Source organism: Podarcis vaucheri (assembly GCF_965113315.1).
Source record: "Podarcis vaucheri genome assembly, chromosome: 7".
NCBI lineage: Eukaryota > Metazoa > Chordata > Lepidosauria > Squamata > Lacertidae > Podarcis > Podarcis vaucheri.
In genome coordinates, this window is record NC_138765.1 from 13,429,788 (window position 1) to 13,448,655 (window position 18,868).

General features: G+C 47.7%; 1 protein-coding gene across 2 annotated transcripts; it reads left to right on the forward strand.

Annotated features, from left to right (window-relative positions):
* Positions 1–1,131: 1,131 nt before the first annotated feature.
* On the forward strand, positions 1,132–18,339 carry LOC309537719 (guanylate-binding protein 1-like). Of its 2 annotated transcripts, none has more exons than XM_082232675.1 (11): positions 1,132–1,379; positions 2,220–2,434; positions 3,438–3,565; positions 5,119–5,228; positions 7,070–7,269; positions 7,849–8,091; positions 10,035–10,318; positions 12,438–12,650; positions 13,212–13,314; positions 14,699–14,892; positions 16,698–18,339. In XM_082232675.1, the coding sequence occupies exons 2-11, from the start codon at positions 2,239–2,241 to the stop codon at positions 16,899–16,901; spliced, it is 1,875 nt and encodes a 624-aa protein (XP_082088801.1). In that variant the 5' UTR covers positions 1,132–1,379; positions 2,220–2,238; the 3' UTR covers positions 16,902–18,339. The 2 variants fall into 2 exon arrangements, with proteins under 2 accessions (XP_082088801.1, XP_082088800.1); XM_082232674.1 differs by lacking the exon at positions 1,132–1,379 and adding an exon at positions 1,506–1,654.
* The last annotated feature ends 529 nt before the right edge of the window (positions 18,340–18,868 follow it).

Consider the following 18,868-nt stretch of genomic DNA (forward strand, 5'->3'; position numbering starts at 1 on the left):
TGGTGCTGACAACCCACGCTACGCCACTGGGGGCATAGAAATTCATTCATTTTTTTTTAAAACCAAAATATAGTCCAGCCCCCCACAAGGTCTCAGGGACACTGAACAGGCCTCCTGCTGAAAAAGTTTGCTGACCCCTGGTGTGGACGCTATCTTTCTTTTGCTTTCCCCTGTGTCAAAGTTATTTACCCAGCTCTCAACAGTATTTTTTTTTCCAGTGTGGTGTGTGGGCCCTTCAGAAAGCACATCCTCCCACTCCAAAGAGTCCTGGGGGCTGTAGTGCAGCCCTCACAGAGCTACAAACCCCAGCACCTTGAAGAAACTACAGTTCCCAGGATTCCTTGGGGAGTAAGACCTGCTTTGAAAGTGCTTCGAAGGCATTGTGTGTAAATTAAAGGTAAAGGGACCCCTGACCATTAGGTCCAGTCGTGACCGACTCTGGGGTTGCGGTGCTCATCTCGCTTTACTGGCCGAGGGAGCCAGCGTACAGCTTCCGGGTCATGTGGCCAGCATGACTAAGCCGCTTCTGGCGAACCAGAGCAGTGCACGGAAATGCCTTACCTTCCCGCTGGAGCGCTTCCTATTTATCTACTTGCAATTTGTGCCTTTGAACTGCTAGGTTGGCAGGAGCAGGGGCCGAGCAACGGGAGCTCACCCCGTCATGTGGATTCGAACCGCCAACCTTCTGATCGGCAAGTCCTAGGCTCTGTGGTTTAACCCACAGCGCCACCCGCGTCATCTGCGTCCCTGTAGCAGCCTGTATAATGCAAATAGGACGAAGGAAGGTCTAGCTGGGAGAGGACCCCTCCCCCCAAATCCTAGTACCGTAGTTGCCGCTGCCAGCCAGTGTAGGTAATACGGAACCAGATCGGTCTGATTCGGTACACGGCAGCAACCTCCTCAACGCACCATCTCTGCCACTTAAGAGGCGGACGGCCCCCTGTCCGGGCTACTTTAATTGAGACTGCGGCATTGCAGGGGGTTGGGCTAGATGACCCGCGGGATCCCTTCCACGTCTGCAATTCTACGATCCCAAGAAAAGCATTCAACTGCGGAAAAGGTGAATTCCCGGTATCGCTTGCCTTTCCGAGAAAAGGGCAGCCGGCGAGCTTTCGCTTTCGCTTTCGCTTTTTGGCAACGGGACGCCAGTTTTCCGGGGAAGGGTGACCTGGGCAGTGGGTGCAATTTTTGAACCATTTTCCTGCCCCGCAAATCGAGACAAGAGGCGGAGCTTGGGGGATTGCTCCATCTCTGAAGACCCAAGGCAAGCGGGGAGCGCTTTGCAAACCGCCCGGGAAAACTTCGAGCTGGGGGAGAAGGAAAAAAAAAAGCGAAACATCGTAGCTTTGGTTTCCTCGCCGCTCCTCTCTTTTTGCGAGGTAAACGCGGCGCTGGCATGTGGGCGGGAGCCAAAGCTGGCGAGGCTGGGAATCCGCGCGGGATAGTGGCTGGCAAGGGAAGGGTTAAGCATTTCCTCCGCTGCAAATCGCCTTTTCAATGGAGCCTGCGGGAGGGGGCTGGACGCCCGCGCGGCGTCTGCAAGAACTTTGCTCCCTTTCGCTAATACTAATGCTAACACGTATCTCTTGCAACGCCCCCATCCCATGTCTCCTCGGCAGTAACTGCTACTGTGTCCTGCGGTGCTTACTTTCAGGTAAGCGTATGGGGTTCACTTTCCGAGCGCTGGATAAACTTTTATCGAGTTTATGTTTCACGTTTTGTTCACTAGAAAGTAGCTATAAGCTGATAAACCTATATTAAAAGTATCTTTTTAAAGTGGTGCTGCACTGTTGATTTGCCAGTATGATTCACAAATCGAACTGATTGTGGGGTGGAGGGAATCGGGGCTCCCACTATTGTAGATAAACTTTACCTTTAAAGGAAGTTTTGTGTTGTTATTTAGAGAGGTATTCCTTCTGCTTCCTACTGAGATATTTCTGTCAGCTTCTGGGGTTTGAGCCAGGAACACCCTTGTTGACTGCGGCTCACCTAGCAACCTCCTGCCACTGGCTTTGTGTTCTCAGGCCTTAGTTCTTCAGGAAGAGAGCTAATGGCACACACCCTTGACTTGGCCAGCTCCTGCCCTCAGAGGTACCAAGGCAAGAGGTCCTTTGGAGGCCTTCTGCTGCACCAGGGACTCCTTCTGCTGTGCCAGCCTAGGGTCAGTGGCGGTGGCAGTAGGCTGTGGCATAATGAGCGCCTCTGTTTTCCTTTTGCAGACCCATCATCTTTTGCACGATGGCCCCAGGGCAGGTCCACATGGCGGCTCCTGTTTGCCTAATTGAGAACATGCCGGACGGGAAGCTGGTGGTGAACCGGGAGGCTGCAGAGGTGCTTGCCGGGATCCGCCAGCCAGTGGTGGTGGTGGCCATTGCGGGGTTGTACCGCACTGGCAAGTCCTATCTCATGAACAGGCTTGCCGGCAAGAGAAAAGGTGACTGGCTTCATGAATATTCCCTGTTACTCAAGGGAAGGGCTGGAGTCTAGTAGCTTCGCATGAGGAGCAAGGCAGATGTGTCTGGTGTGTCTGGAACGGGGTATCAGAGCCCCTGGGTGTTCTGCCTAGCCTGGGGAGAAGCATGGAGGAAGAGGAGTAAATTAATATTTACAGTGGTGCCTCACAAGACGAAAAGAATCCGTTCTGTGATTCTCTTCGTCTAGTGGTTTTTTCGTCTTGCGAAGCAAGCCCATTGAAGGATTAGCGGATTAGCGCTATTAGCAGCTTTTAGCGGCTTATCTGCTGATCGGATCAGCTGATAAGCAGGAACTCGCAAGACATTGTCGTCTTGCGAAGCAAGCCCATAGGAAATTCGTTTTGCGAAGCACCTCCAAAACGGAAAACTCTTTCGTCTAGCGAGTTTTCCATCTTGCGAGTTTTCCGTCTTGCGAGGCACCACTGTATATAGAACCAGAGTGGATGGGAAGGGCTTTGGGGCAGAGGTCCCCACTGAGCAGGAAGCTACCTTAATATGACAGCTAACCCACGTTGCCATCTTAAGGGGTATCCTAGGACTATTACCTAACTGCCCCACTGAAGAAACATCAGCCCAAGTGGCACTTTGCAGACTCCATGGCACCAAAACGATAAGCCCCTCCTGTGAGTATATTGCAATATATATTTCAACAAGAGAGTACAGTTCAATAAGAAGGAGAATCAATGTGAACAATGGACTCAATAGGTCCTGGTTTCTCCTCAAAGTCCTGTGAGGTGTCTTGAGGATGTCTGGAACCCTGTGGCAGCTGGGCCTTGAGCCAAAGAGAGTTTGTCATCTGATCCTAGGTATCTTTACTCAGAAGTAAGTTCCACAGAGTTTAGAAACTCTGTGCAGGATCAAAGCCTTCAACCTTGGCACCCCTTGTTTTCTAGAGTGGTTGGGGCAACCCAGTCAGATGGGTGGCATAATAATAGTGATGATGATGATCTGCTCCTCCCACAGGTTTCTGTCTGGGTACCACAGTGGAGGGGCTCACCAAGGGCATCTGGATGTGGTGTCTTCCGCATCCCTACAGGGCAGACCTCTCACTGGTGTTACTGGACACAGAAGGATTGGGTGATGTGCAGAAGGTGAGCTGGGGGAGTTGGCAACTCAGGTGGGGGCCACAGAAGCCCAACACATTCAAAAAAGCCCTGTGACAAAATGCCCTGGCCAAATATTGATAGGGGTGGCCGATACTTATGCCAGTTATATCCCCGTGTTACACATGTTCCTGTAACCCAGAATTTGTTAGTAGGTTAAAAGCAAGGGTGGATATAGCTGGCTGTTTCTGGCCCCCCAAGTTGTCCCCACCCCAAACATGCCATTTTAAAAGATGGCCGCACCCACTTTTATAATTTGGCCACACCTACTTTGACATGTGACTTCCAGAAAGTTGGCCATACGCCAAGGTGGCGGCCCTTGGGGGAAAGTGAAGAAAGTTAGCCTCTTTTGCTGGAGGGGCCAACATTTGTTGCGAAACTAAAGGGTTCTTGGTGCAGGTATTGGTGGTTTGCAAATGGGGCAGGAATCATGTTTACCCGAGTGACAATTCATTGACACAAGGTGCAGCTCTGAAAAACATTTTAAGTACCCAGAAAATGCTGCCACTCAAGGAAGTTTACAATGAACTATAATGCTTCACTGGAGAATGAGAGTTCTCGATGAAGGCATGATATTTTAATATACCAATGGGGTCATGTTTAATAATGCCCTATAGGTGTTTTATATTTATAGTTTTCCTGGGACACATTAGACAGCAAAAATGATATTGAAACATTTAATGTTTTGGATCAACAAAGGTTTCAGTTTCAGGCTTGTTTCCAGCAATAACTGCTCTGGGTGTGTCAGGGCACATTTTCCACTTGCCAGAGTTGTGCCACACAAGGTAATTAGTCATCACAAACACAAACAGTGATTCTGCAATCAACTGTGTGGGCTGTGTTTGCTTCATCTTGAAATGATAAAAAAATCCCCCTGAAACTCGTGGCCTTAATGATAAGCAGTCTTGCATTTATTTGCTCATTTTGCAAGCTGCACGCAGGTTTTTTGGTCTCTGCACCACCTAAATGGCAAATGCTGCTTCTTCCATGGTGTGTGTGATTGAGAGGTAAGAAGAACAAGAGTGGTGCAGTCCTGGAAATTCTACCGATCATTATTTCTGGCTCTGCCCACCATTGGCTGCATGTACCCTGGCTAGCTTTCGCCGTGGTTCAGCAGGTTTAACCACTCTTACCTTGTGTGCTAGAATTTACTCTTTATATTAACTGAAAGTTTAAATTCTCAGGATACTGAGTTCCTGTGCCTGTCACCAAATTCTGGTACAAGCCACTATGGAGGTTGAGTGACAGGCTGAGTGTCACGGATGTAAAAAAAAACCCCTAAACATACAATAAACACATCTGTTTGGTGCATGTGGGGTTGTTGCCAACAGTTAGGCAATATGCCTCTGCAAGGCTTCCAAGTGGAGTCTAAGATGCTGCAAGCAAGTTATGATCTGCATTCGTTTCCAATAATTCCTTAACCTGGTGTAACAGGAGCAGTGGAAAAGCAACAACACAAAGAGTGCAGCTGGCAATGGGGCATTGGGATTTGGGGTGATGGACTCTTGGGATGTCCTCGAAAGCCCCGTTTTATATTTCAGGGAAACACACAGAACGACTCGTGGATCTTTGCCCTGGCCATTCTGCTCAGCAGCACCCTGGTGTACAACAGCATAGGCACCATTGACCAAAATGCGCTGGAGAACCTGCAGTATCCTTTTGGGGCATCAGAAATCCCAGCTGGGCTTGCATGCTTGGCCTGGAGGATCTAGGAGGAGGCAGTTGAAGGTTGTCCCCCTAGGAGTTTCACTCCATGGGAGACAGATCTCTTGATGCAGAAGCAGGTGGAATGAACTCTCCTGGTCTGAGACTCCATGATGCTTAGAGTGGTCTGCATGATGCTGAGGAACTATGGGGTGGTGCAGGAGGAAACACAGATAGAAGAGGCAGGCAATCTCCCAGGATCGGAAGGTGGGTGAGGAGGTCATTGGGACACGCTGTGAGGGGGGTGGATCAGTGATTTACAGCCGCAAACTGAGAACCTTCAGAGACATGTTTTTATAGCTGTCAACGTTTACCTTTTTTAAAGGGAAATTCCCTTATTCCGAATAGGATTCCTCACAAGAAAAGGGAAAGTTGACAGCTATACATGTTTTACAGATATGGGCGGGGGGCAGGCAGGAACTCCAGAAGGCATAAAATCAGGAATAGGCCTTAAGGTGTAAAACCGAGAGGTGTCAGCCCCTTGCCACAAAACGCTGTCCAAATTACAATTGCGATATGTGGTCTGTCTGTAGTGTAAATCTCTGCTCAAAAGCCCTATCATTATTGCCAGCTAGCCCACAACTGCAGGTTCAAACAGGTTCATCATTTGGCTGAATTCAGGTCCAACGCCCCAAACCAGCCCTGGAATTATTTTCCTTAGCGCTCCCCAGTTATGTCACTGAGCTGACAAAAAAGATTAGAGCAAAAGCTGTAGGTGTCGTCTTTGGGTTCAGAATCAAGTGGAATGAACTCTCCTGGTCTGTCTCGGAACAAATAGAACCATAGAATCATAGAATTGTAGAGTTGGAAGGGACCCTGAGGCTCATCTAAGCCAGTGTTCCCCAACCTTGGGCCTCCAGCTGTTTTTGGACTACAACTCCCATCATCCCTCGCTAGCAAGACCAGTGGTCAAGGATGATGGGAATCGTAGTCCAAAAACAGCTGGAGGCCCAAGGTTGGGGAACACTGATCTAAGCCAACCCCCTGCAATGCAGGAAGAAGAAGAAGAAGAAGAGTTTGGATTTGATATCCCGCCTTTCACTCCCTTTAAGGAGTCTCAAAGCGGCTAACATTCTCCTTTCCCTTCCTCCCCCACAACAAACACTCTGTGAGGTGAGTGGGGCTGAGAGACTTCACAGAAGTGCGACTGGCCCAAGGTCACCCAGCAGCTGCATGTGGAGGAGCGGAGACGCGAACCCGGTTCCCCAGATAACGAGACTACCGCTCTTAACCACTGCACCATACTGGCTGTCACATACAGGGATCGAACCTGCAACCTTGGAGTTATCAGCACCACACACTGACCAACTGAGCTGCTCAGGAACTGGGTGAAGGGCAAAGAAACATAGAGAGACATAGCTGATGGGCAGGATAGGCAAACCCCACGGATCAGGTGCTGGATGAGGAGCTCATTGAGACACAGTGTGAGAGTTGGGAACCCCCGAGGGCATGTCTTACTCAGAGATAGGTGGAAGGAGTAGGGGAGCTAGGAATCCTAGAAGGGGTGGAGTCAGGAATTGACCTAAGGGTGTATAATAAGAGCTGTCAGCAGGGCATAAGGCCACGATGTTAAAATAAGTCCCTTGCCACAAAGCTCTCCCCAGATCACAACTGCAAGAGGTGGTCAGTCTGTAGTGTAGAAAATCTTGCTGCAGCTGCTAGGAGGTCATCTCATTCTCCAGCCACTACTGCATCTACAGACAGGTCTAGCCAGTTCATGATTTGGCTGAAGTTCATATTGCAAATCCCCAGACCAGCCCTGGAATTGTTTTCCTTAGCGCTCCCCAGCTATGTCACTGAGCTGACAAAAAAGATTAAGGCAAAAGCTTCCCCCGGGGAAGATACAGAGGAGGAGAACTCTGCCGAATTTATCCGTTTCTTCCCAGACTTCATCTGGGCAGTGCGGGATTTCACACTACAGCTGAAGATAGATGGACAGCCCATCACTGAGGACGGGTACCTGGAGGAGGCATTGAGACTGCAGAAAGGTACAGTAACTGCAAAAAGATAAGGCAGCATCTGAGATGGGGAGGGAAAGCTGGGACTTGTTAACAGCCTAGAGGACATTGTTAATGTGGAGGCATACAACTGATGTAAAGAATAAGGGCCTGAAATTCAAGTGGGTGCATATGACCAGTCATGTACCCATTGAGGGCCAAATAGGTTTAACAAGTGTCCCCATGCTACTTGCCTGATGGAGCACACATATGGGTACATCACAACAATACATCAAAACTGCACACTGCCAAGTGTACCATGTTGCTTGTGCATTTGGACTGGGCCTCCTGAAACCCCTCTGACCTAGATGCCTTGCCCAATAATCTCACATATACATGTGTGAGCTGCATGTACATGCTCAAAAGCGTCATTTATACCATCACATTTGCAGTGCTGAGACAGAGAGCTATATCCTAACTCAGCTTATAGTAATTCCTGGGTCCTCAGTTGTTGAGTCAGCATGGAAACTTGAATGTGTATAGGTAACAAAATAAGTTTTCCCCACTGTGGAGATGAATGGCATGTTTTCTGTTAACAAATCGTCTTGTGTGCTCACACTTCTTCCTTAGGTGACACTGAGCAAATCCAGAAGTTCAACATGCCCAAGTCATGTATCCGCAAATTCTTTCCGTCACGGAAATGTTTCACGTTTGACCGTCCAGCTAGCAGGAAGAATTTGCATCAGCTAGAGCATCTGGAAGAAGATGATTTGGAGGAAGATTTCTTGGAGCCGATGGGCCGTTTCTGCCAACACATCTGGGAGACATCACGACCCAAGACAGTTCCAGGAGGCCAAGTTGTGACAGGGAGAAGTAAGGAACGCTTTTGCAAGTTTGTAGGTTGGGACAGGTGGCAGTTGGAAACCATTTCAATAGGAGCCATTTCACACTCTTCTGTTGTCTCTCGAGACAGGTGGATGCCAACCAATAAAAACCAATTATTGGCCATTGTACAGAACACCTCAGAACTCTCCAGGTGTTGACAGTACACCTAACACACCTTAGTGCTAGTCAGTGACCTCTGTTGCACTTTGGACTTGAGAAGTAGATACCTTGGTTTTTGAACGTTTTCAGAAGTCAAAGGGACTTCCGGAATGGATTCCGTTTGAGAACCAAGGTATGGCTGTAATAACAAGTCTCAAACTGGGAACTTCATTGGTGGAACCTTTCCCCCTCTGTCAGCAGAGCAGCTTGTGGGTGTTGCGATGTCTGCTGCATAGCAGCGCCACCATTCTAGTTGGCTTAGGGCGAAGGGTGTTACTCCAACCAGCCCATTAGGGATCAGGTGACATCAGAAACCAATAGGGTCCCACTTGGCTGTAGAAAATGGTTGGTTCTGCCCTGACTCCTCAGTTGGAGCAGGTGCAGACTAAGGACTTGCCCAAGGCAGAGCAAAATGTGGATTTGCACATGCTGTCTCCCCATTAATCTAGGAGTGTTCACATGATATATTCTCTTGTCTCAGTGTTCCCCTTGTCTCCCCTTTTCCCTTCTTTTAAGTACAAGTTTTTTTGAACCTGGCCATTTCATAATTTCCAAGGATCAACTGTGCCCTGCTATTAAAAGGGGAAATTGTCAGTTTTTGAAAAAGAAAAGGTTCTGACCTCCTTTCTACTCCTTTGCCTAGTCCTCAGACCTTGGTTGGCACAAAAGAGTTTTTGAGAAAGAGTATTCTTGCGGAGTGGGACGTGGGTGGCGTTGTGGGTTAAACCACAGAGCCTAGGACTTGCCGGTCAGAAGGTTGGCGGTTCGAATCCCCATGATGGGGTGAGCTCCCATTGCTCGGTCCCAGCCCCTGCCAACCTAGCAGTTCGAAAGCACACAAAGTGCAAGTAGATAAATAGGTACTGTTCCAGCAGGAAGGTAAACAGCATTTCCATGCGCTGCTCTGGTTTAGCGGCTTAGTCATGCTGGCCACATGACCCGGAAGCTGTACGCTGGCTCCCTCGGCCAATAAAGCGAGGTGAGCGCCGCAACCCCAGAGTCGGTTACGACTGGACCTAATGGTCAGGGGTGCCTTTACCTTTATTCTTGCAGAGTATTGCTGCTTTTATTCTTAAAAAGTCTTCTTCTCCAACCACGACCGACAGCTTTTACACACACCAAACGCAACCAGCTTTCTACCATCTAACCAACCCACACCCAACACTAACATTGACCACTCTATATGTACAGGTACAATTTGGTTAAAAGTTGCATGAGTCATTGTAGGACGCTGACTCATGCTGACTTAGTTCTTTTAGCATTAAAGAAACAGCGGCCAATATTTAGCTGTGACAGAAATGTCCAGGACATCAAATGCCCCTATTTTAATGGGGAGACAGGTAAGTAAGTGTAAATCCACATTTTGCTCCAGTGTGGCCAAGACCTCAGTTGCATGTAAACAGCTCACCTGATTGCTGAGTTGTGGGAGAGAGCAAGGGAGGAAGGCAAACAAGAGTAACTGGGAGGATGTATGTGTTGGATTTCTATCAAGATCCCTCCCTGCTTTTTCAGCCAAATGCTATTTACATGTATTCAAGTTATTTCCTGCAGCCACAAGGGACAGAATCTTTCTTTTGTAAATAGAGAATGGGTGGCTACTATGCCTTTTTTATTACGTGCAATATAACTGTTCTCTGCTCTCGCTTGGTGAATCTGCAGCTACAGCAGAATACTTGATGCAGACAATCAACTCAAGGGTGTTTGGGGCCTGAAATTACTCTTTCAGTGCAAGGAGGTTAGTTCTGTGGCTTCACTGATCCTTCCCTCTTCAGTGCTTGAGAAGTTATTGAAGATCTACGTCAATGCTATCAACAGTGGGGATGTGCCGTGCTTGGAGAACGCAGTGCTGGCCCTGTCTGAGATTGAGAACGCAGCTGCTGTTCACGAGGCCGTTTCCTGTTACGAAGCGCTGATGGGGAAGCGGTTGGCGTTGCCCACAGACACGGTGGATGAGCTGCTGGCTGTGCATGCCGAGTGCGAAAAGGAAGCCAATGCTGTCTTCATGGCCCGTGCCTTTGGCATCGCGCAGGTTAAAAAATTCCAGGAGGATCTTGAGGTATATGTGGTTTCATTTGTGCCTTGTCAATTGTCTCTGCCAGTGTGGCTGGAAACAGAACTTAGGGTCATTTTTAAAAAGTTCCTTCCCTGCTCCTCAGTCTGTTTCACAGGCCCGAAAAAAGGCCTCAAGAATGCTGAAATGTAGACAAATGTAAGTCCTCTGCCCCCACAGACGCACCCCATCTGCATCATACATTTGAAGCAGTTTCATATCACTTTAAACAGTCATGGCATCCCCCTAAGAATTCTGGGCGCTGTAGTTTTTTCAACCACCGTGGAAACTGTAGCTCTCTGATGGGGAATAGGGATCTCCTAACCAAGGCTGGCCGAGACATTTTGGCACTCGAGGCAAACCACAAAATGGCGCCCCCACCTCCTGAAGATCTACATCAGGAACAAGACGGGTGGGGAGAATAAACATCTATGTCAGGCTCTGCAGCCCCTGTGGATTTTGCCATCTGAGGCAGTCGCCTCATCTTGCCTCACAGGCTGGCTGGCCAGGTCTCTCCTAACAATTCTCCAAACCAGCTGCAGCTCCCCAAATTCATGGGAGTCCTATAGCACTTTAAATGTGCAGTGCAAATGGGGTCATGGAACCAGAAACATTCTCAGTGGTCAGAGAGGAAACCCACAAGGAAGAGAATGCAATTAAAAACTGAACTTTGGAGAAGGGCTGGACCACCTGCTTTTCATGCAAAAGGTCCCAGGTTCATTCCCCCGCATCTCCAGGCATTTGTGATATGAAAAAAATCACACTTAGTAAAGCTTATTTAGACAAAATCCTGCTGCATAGCTATAGACGTCATGGCTAGCAGGGCCTTCCATAGCGTACTTATTTATTGGGTTTATATTCCGCCTTTTCTTCCAAGGTGGTGTAAAACACCAAAGCAAATAAAAACGGTAAAGGTAAAGGACCCATGACAGTTAAGTCCAGTCGCAGACGACTCTGGGGTTGCGACGCTCATCTCGCTTTACTGGCCGAGGGAGCCGGCGTTTGTCCGAGGAATTTGTTCCGGGTCATGTGGCCAGCATGACTAAGCCGCTTCTGGTGAACCAGAGCAGTGCATGGAAACGCCATTTACCTTCCTGTCAGAGTGGTACCTATTTATCTACCAGGGCCGTCTTAAGCATACCTGGCGCCATGGTGCAAAGATCCCTCCGATGCCCCACCCCACCCCCCGTTTCCCAGAGTTGTTGACCTTTTCCCAAGCCTCTGCAGGGATCATTCTCCTCCCGTGGAGGCTTGGGAAGGAAGCTGCACATCCGCCAGCCATATGGTTGATGGGGCGCAGCTGGCAGGTGTGCAGGAGGGAAAGGGGAGGCCGCCGGCAAAGCTGCGCAGCTCCCCCACTTGCTGGGGTGTCCCTGAGAGGCCAGCGCCCTGGCACAGTGCGCCAGTAAGCCCAATGGGAAAGACGGCTCTGTTATCTACTTGCACTTTTTGGCGTGCTTCTGAACTGCTAGGTTGGCAGGAGCTGGGACTGAGCAACGGGAGCTCCCCTTGTCACGGGAATTCGAACCGCCGACCTTCTGATCGGCAAGTCCAAGAGGCTCAGTGGTTTAGACCACAGCACCACCTGCATTATATTAAAAGAAGACTGACAAGAGTCCTCTCATGCCAAGTGGGAGCTGATGGTATGTGCACTTCCTGGCCTGGGCTCCTTCACTTCTGCCTGAAACTTAACATGGTTTTCTCAGAGTCTCTTTGTCCAAAATGGAGACCATTGCATGTTGTCCCCAGGCAGCGACAGACATTGAAATGCAGGCCAAGTTGACCTCAACTCATTTACTTACATAGCCTAGAGAATGCTGCATTAAGCTAGCAGCAAGCGGCACATTTTCCAAGTGAAGACGAATATATGTGCATCTCCCAATAGACAGGTGGTTGAAAATGGCAAGGGGGCCTGGCTCTGAACTCAAGGAAAGATGTCTTTGGACAAATAATAAAACTGACGTCCAGCACAAGCAGTTCCAGTTCGACTGAAATCTGTGCTGTTGATTGTATGTGGGCCTTGGTATGCCTTTTCCCCTGCAACAGGGTACAGAACGGGGCAAATTCCCCCTCGGTGTTAACACACCATCTTTCCGCTGGTTTTGTTTTCACTTTGTTCTGGCAGCTTCAGCTGAAGCAGAAAAAGGAAGAATTATGCGAGAGAAACAAACAGGTGTCCTTTGACCACTGCAACCATGTGTTGGTGGAGCTTTACCAGAAGCTGGAAGATGGAGTCCACATAGGAATTTATTCTGCTCCTGGTGGCTACCAGCGTTATCTGGAGAACTGGAAAGAAATGGTGGAGGAATACCGTTCGGTACCCTGTAAAGGAATTCAGGTAGGTACTTGGAAGTACCTGAGCCAACTTTTCCTCAGCATCCAAAGATTCAGCATTCTGGTGTTGGTGGAGGGTAGAAGCAGACTGTAGACCAGAAGTGAGGAGCCTCAGACCATCCAGCCTTCTCCTTCTGGTCCTCTGGACTCTCCCCAGGCTACAGCTCCTTAGTCATACCCTCTATGCCCAGGTCACAGCCCTCACTAGCCTTACTAGAGGGTTTCTGCCTTGCTGGAATGTGCCCCTGAACTTTCATTATGTGTCTTGCTTACCTTTATGGAGGACAGAAGGGTGTGTGTGTTTGTGCGTAAAACTAGCGTATTGAACAAACTAGCATATTACACATGTTGCTCCTCCCACTTTTACCTGTGGCTCCACCTGCCACTAGCAAGCACCTCTCAGAAGGTTCCTAGTAGGGAAGGGGGTATTCTGTTCTCCCCCTCCTATGGTCCAGTGCGTCCTATGGTCTGGTGCGTCCTATAGAGCGAAAAATACGGTAATCTGCTTTGACTTCCCCCCATCTTTGCATTCAGTTAATAACCTTTGCTTCTGATCCTTTATCAGGCAGACTGTGCTCTTGAAGAATTCCTGAAATCCAAGGAGACTGTGGCAAAATCTCTCCTTCAAATGGACCGCGCCTTGACTGCCCAAGAGAAGCAACTTGAAGGTGCAGATCTGGAGGAGGGGACTTTACACATCATAAATTATATGTCATTGTTCTGGCCTGCTCTGGTAGGGCTCTGAGCTCCTAGCAAAGCAGGTTATAGTTGTGGTACCTCTTAGCTTTATGATATTGTAACAGGTGTGGTGTTGTCACATTGAGCAGCATAAAACCCCAAAAGCACTGGGTGAAAGGGAGATGTCTGTGATCTTACAGGGCGCTTGTCTTGTTGTGAGCCAGAGGCTCTTATGGCTTGGGGTAGGAGGAGTGATGAAGGGATACCCTGAGAGAGAGTATTTTAATTCTGAAGTGTCCCTGGGAAAGGCGCATATTTTGGAAGGACCTGATACAGTCGTACCTTGGTTCTCAAACTTAATCCATTCCGGAAGTCCATTCCAAAACCAAGGTGCACTTTCCCATAGAAAGTAATGCAAAATGGATTAATCCATTTCAGACTTTTAAAAACAACCCCTAAAACAGCAATTTAATATGAATTTTACTATCTAACGAGACCATTGATCCATAAAATGAAAGCAATAAACAATGTACTGTGCCATAAAATAAATGAGACAGTATTGTAGACGATAAAAATTAAAATAATTTTTTTCTCTTACCTGCACTTATTATAGACATTGTTTGGATGGCGGGCTTTTATCCATTTCCATAGTCAATCAATCAATCAGTCTATCATCTATCTATCTGTCTGTCTGTCTGTCTGTCTGTCTATCTATCTATCTATCAGTAGCTGAACTGGGTTCCATACAGCCACAAAACAAATGAACCGAAAAAACCTCAAAAACAGAAACGCAAAATAAATAGCAAAAATAAAAGCGCCAAGGTACCTTGGTTCTTGAACTTAACCTGTTCTGGAAGTCCGTTTGACTTCCAAAATATACGAAAACCAAGGCGTGGCTTCTGATTGGTGCAGGCTCCCTGGAAACAATAACCAACAGCTGCATCAGACATTCGGTTTCCGAAAAACGTATGAAAACTTACTTCTGGGTTTTCGGCGTTTGGGAACCAAAGCGTTTGAGAACCAAGGTACCACTGTAAAGAAAATGGAGATCCTTCATCCAGATTGCCTTCAAAGTTTTAAAGAGTATTAAATATAAGACATGTAAAATCTTGGGTACATAAGAGATGCCTAAAAGATAACAATGGAGGCAGCCTGATGAATACGTCCAGGGAATGTCTTCTAAAGTCTGGATGCCACCACAAAGCAGGCCCTGTCCCCACCTCAGCTTGGAAGTTGGAGACACTCAAAGAGTGAAGACTGTAAAACCAGCCAAGTTCATAGGGTAGCAGGGGGTGGTCCTCCGGATTATGCTCTTTCAATGCTTTCCTGTCTGCCAGCAGTTCAGGTTGTCTCTTTTTCTTCGCTGGCCCCCAGCCCAGCGCGCTCAGGCCGAAGCAGCCCAGCTGCAGCAGAAGCTGTTGGAGCAGGAGCAGGCCAGACTAAAGCAAATGATGGAGGATGAGAAGCGAAGCCACGATGAACAGCTCCAGCTGTTGAAGGAGAAGATGGAGAAAGAGAAGAAGTTGATGGAAGAGGAAACAGACAGGATGATAGAGCAGAAACTCAAGGTAAACAGAGCTGAGCCGGATGCAGATGCTCGCTCACTGCAGTATATAATCTTTAGGTCAGGGGTGGGGAGCTTGTGGTTGGGTCCAGTTCTCATCAGCGCAAGCCAGCATGGCCAGTGCTCAGGGGCCAACAAGGTCTGGAGGGTCATATTTTCCCAGTTCCTGTTTGGGGGCATCTTATTAAGATGGTGCTTGGAAGCGGAACCCTTCCCTCCACTCAGGGCCAAATCTAGTCACCCCTACCCTTCTCAGTGACTCCCCACCAATCATTTATTTACGCTAAGATATCCTCACCCTCTCAGTGCAGGTCACATGTTGTTTAGGTAAAGCTTGGATCCAACTCATGTAGTGCTTATTCACAAATCCCTGTATAATAATAATAATAATAATAATAATAATAAAATAATTTTATTTACCGGTGTACCCCGCCCTCCCCAGCCAACACCAGGTATAAAAACAATTGATTAAAATACAAAATTCAGCCTCATTTCAGTAGAAACTCAAATAAAAAACTTTTTGGGGATGAAAAGTCAAATCTTCACCAAGGCCAACTATCCAGACTGGTCCTATGTGGGCCGGAAAAATCCAGGGAAGTCCCCAAATAAGAGTTCCATCACAGAAAGAGAAAGGAAAAAGGAAAGAGGAAATAGGGGGAGGGGATCAAGATGATTCCAAGCCAAAGGCCAGGCGGAACAACTCTGTGTTACAGGCCCTGCAGAAAGAAATCAGATCCTGCAGGGCCCTGGTCTCATGAGACAGAGCGTTCCACCAGGCCGGAGCCAGTATTGAAAAGGCCCTGGCTCTGGTTGAGGCTAATCTGAGTTCCTTAGGGCCCGGGACCTCTAGGGTGTTGCTATTTTTGGACCTTAAGGTCCTCCGCAGGGCATACCGGGAGAGGCGGGCATACTGGGAGTATGCTTATTATTATCAAGTTGATTTAAGTAGCTTTGAAAGGGAGGGGAGGTTTAAAAGTCCACCTGACAGCTCCCAGAGTCTTTTACTGATAAAAGGTGGCAGATATTTTCATAGGTTGAGCCTTTTTATCAGGGTAATTTGGTCATTAGAGCTCCTACTCACACAGCAGAGACTCAGTTGAGACTTGACCCGTCACCATCTTTCATTATTATTATTATTATTATTATTATTATTATTATTATTATTATTGAAAACCAATTCTAACTTGGAGACAGTCTATTTTCAGGTTGTGTACACACAACATCTTATTCTAGAATTGATGGAGACTGATTCCTTGTTTTTTATACATAGTCCACAAACAATCTGCACATTTTTATCCCTGATAAGTGCTTCTTGAGAAACCGCTGCAATTCCAAAAACAAAAGCTCATTGCAGATTGATTATGTGTTACCCCCCAGTGTGTCCACCCAAAAACAGACGTAAATGGTCCCAGCCATGGGGCGTATGTTGGTGTGTGTATCTATAGCTGCTCAATGCCATTGTGGGTGAGCGTGTTTCAAGATCGCACTCAGTACTTTCGTCCTTCGTTCTGCTGGGGCATGTGAAGTAGCCACACTGACCCTTGTGCATGGTAGGATCTAGAATCAATCTGGATTGAAAGCAGCATGTTGAGGATGAGCATAAACAATTCTAGACTGAGCAAAACAACATTTTTTGTGCTATGAACAGCTGGGTGTGTATGCAGCCTCAAAGGGTGCCTCTCCTTTTCATATCCAGCTAGTATAGTGGACATTCTGCTCCAGTCTTGGTCTTATTCTATCCTGTAATTTTCTGCCCTCGCTCTTCGATTCTTAGTTGAACGAGTCTCTGTGTGCTCCTTACCTTTCCAGGAACACAAGTTGCTGCTGAAAGAAGGATTTCAGAGAATGGCAAGGAAGATGGAGAGTGAAATCCAACATCTCAAGGAAGAAAAGAAAAGCTGGGAACGGGTGTCGTCTCTAGTGGAAAATTTGATCCCAGTTGTGTCATCTTTGGTGATGCACAGTGTGCATCTTGCAACAGCTTCTCAAACTGGGAGCACGCCAAAGAAATAGTTCCAGCATGGGTGGTGGGGGTGGGGTGGGATTAATGCAGATTGCAAGGTTGCATTTGAATGTATTATTAGATGCATCTGCACAAATCAGGAAGCATGAGAGCTGTATCTATACACCTTTAAAGCACATTCAAACCATGTTCTTTCCCTCAAAGAATTCTGGGCACTGTAGTCACAGAGTTAAAAATTCCCAACAATTCTAAACAAACTACAGTCCCCAGAATTCTTTGAGGGGGTAAATGTGCTTCCAATGTGCTTTAAAAGTACAGTGTGTGTGCAGTGTTAGCCTTTTGTCCACTGACATTTGCTTAGGATAAAGATTATGCAGGGAAATGTATTCTGGGTGGGTCTCCTAAGAGAAAGCCAGCTATTAGCTTGTGTGTGTGTGTTTTTGGAACATGGTTGTGAATGCCAAAATGTGAAGTAATGTTACATTTTTAACATATTAAGTCTGAGCTTCACTATACACAACTTTCAACCCCTGCTCTGGAGTTCCTTTGTGCAGAACTAAAAATAGGATAGGCTATTTCTAGAAAGAAAACAAGCCGGCCTTGCATTGCCCTCTAGTGGGCAGAGACCAGATGGTGATTGTCTACATAAAGTGTGTCTACTTTAGGATCACACCTAAAGCCAATATTGTCTATAGTCAAAACACATTGGGTTCAATGGCGGGTGGGATTGCCAAAGTCATTTCCCTCCAAGCCCCACCCCCTTAAAAAAATAAAAACCCACACACATAAAGCTGAATGCACGCAAGTTAAGTGTGCATAAGTAGCGGTCTTGCTGTATTTGACTCAAGCAGCCTTCAACCAACCTGATCCCCTCCTGATGTTGTGGGACTACAACTCCCATCATCCATGACTATTGGCTATACCAGCTGGTGGGAGTTGTGGTTCGCAACATCTGGACGGCACCATCTCTGGGATGGTTGGTTTAGGAGCATCTACAATGATTATCACCTTGACCTAGTGCATTGTTGTTAAATTTGATACCTTCTTTCTCCCTTCCTCATCTTCTGCAGCCAGGCACAACTTAAATTGATTCCCTTCTGGAATCTGTGGTGCGCAAGAAATCAGCTCTGAAATATATGCAGTAGCAGAACATGCTCAGAGCCAGTTTCCCTCTGTGCTGCGCAACAGCACCCTGCTGCATGTATCCAGGGTTCAATCTTTGCCCCTGTGGTGGGTGGATGTGCTGGAATTGCAGCCTGCAGTGCTGATGAGCTGGGTTTATCCGCATGAGAGTAAAATGTGAATTTGCACCGGCATTTCTCTCCAATAAGGGACATGGGTGGCACTGTGGGTTAAACCACAGAGCCTAGGACTTGCCAATCAGAAGGTCAGTGGTTAGAATCCCCACGATGGGGTGAGCTCCTGTTGCTCGGTCCCTGCTCCTGCCAACCTAGCAGTTCAAAAGCATGTCAAAGTGCAAGTAGATAAATAGGTACCACTCTGGTGGGAAGGTAAACAGTGTTTCCGTGAGCTGCTCTGGTTTGCCAGAAGCGGCTTAGTCATGCTGGCCACATGACACAGAAGCTGTACGCTGGCTCCCTCGGCCTATAGAGCAAGGTGAGCACCGCAACCCCAGAGTCGGCCACGACTGGACCCTTTACCTTTACCTTTTCTCTCCAATAACATAGGATTGCCCACATGACATCTTTCCCTATCCCAGTGTTGCTCTGGATCTTTCCCCTTTTAAATATGGGTGGTTTTTTAAAAAATCATTAGAAAGTCCAAAAAGGCTAGGATTGAAAACCTGCACATTTAAAACGGGGAACGTTTGGGACGACACTGGGATGAGGTCCACATTTTGCCCTGGGGTGGACAAGCCCCTTTCTCAAAAGAGGGGGAGCACCTGTGTGATTACTGGTTGCTACCAGAGGTTTGCGGGGTGGGGGTGGGGCGGGGAGAGGCAGCTTGTGGCTGGCTGCTACAAGCCTCTTTAAATATGCATTGAGACTGTTCCTAC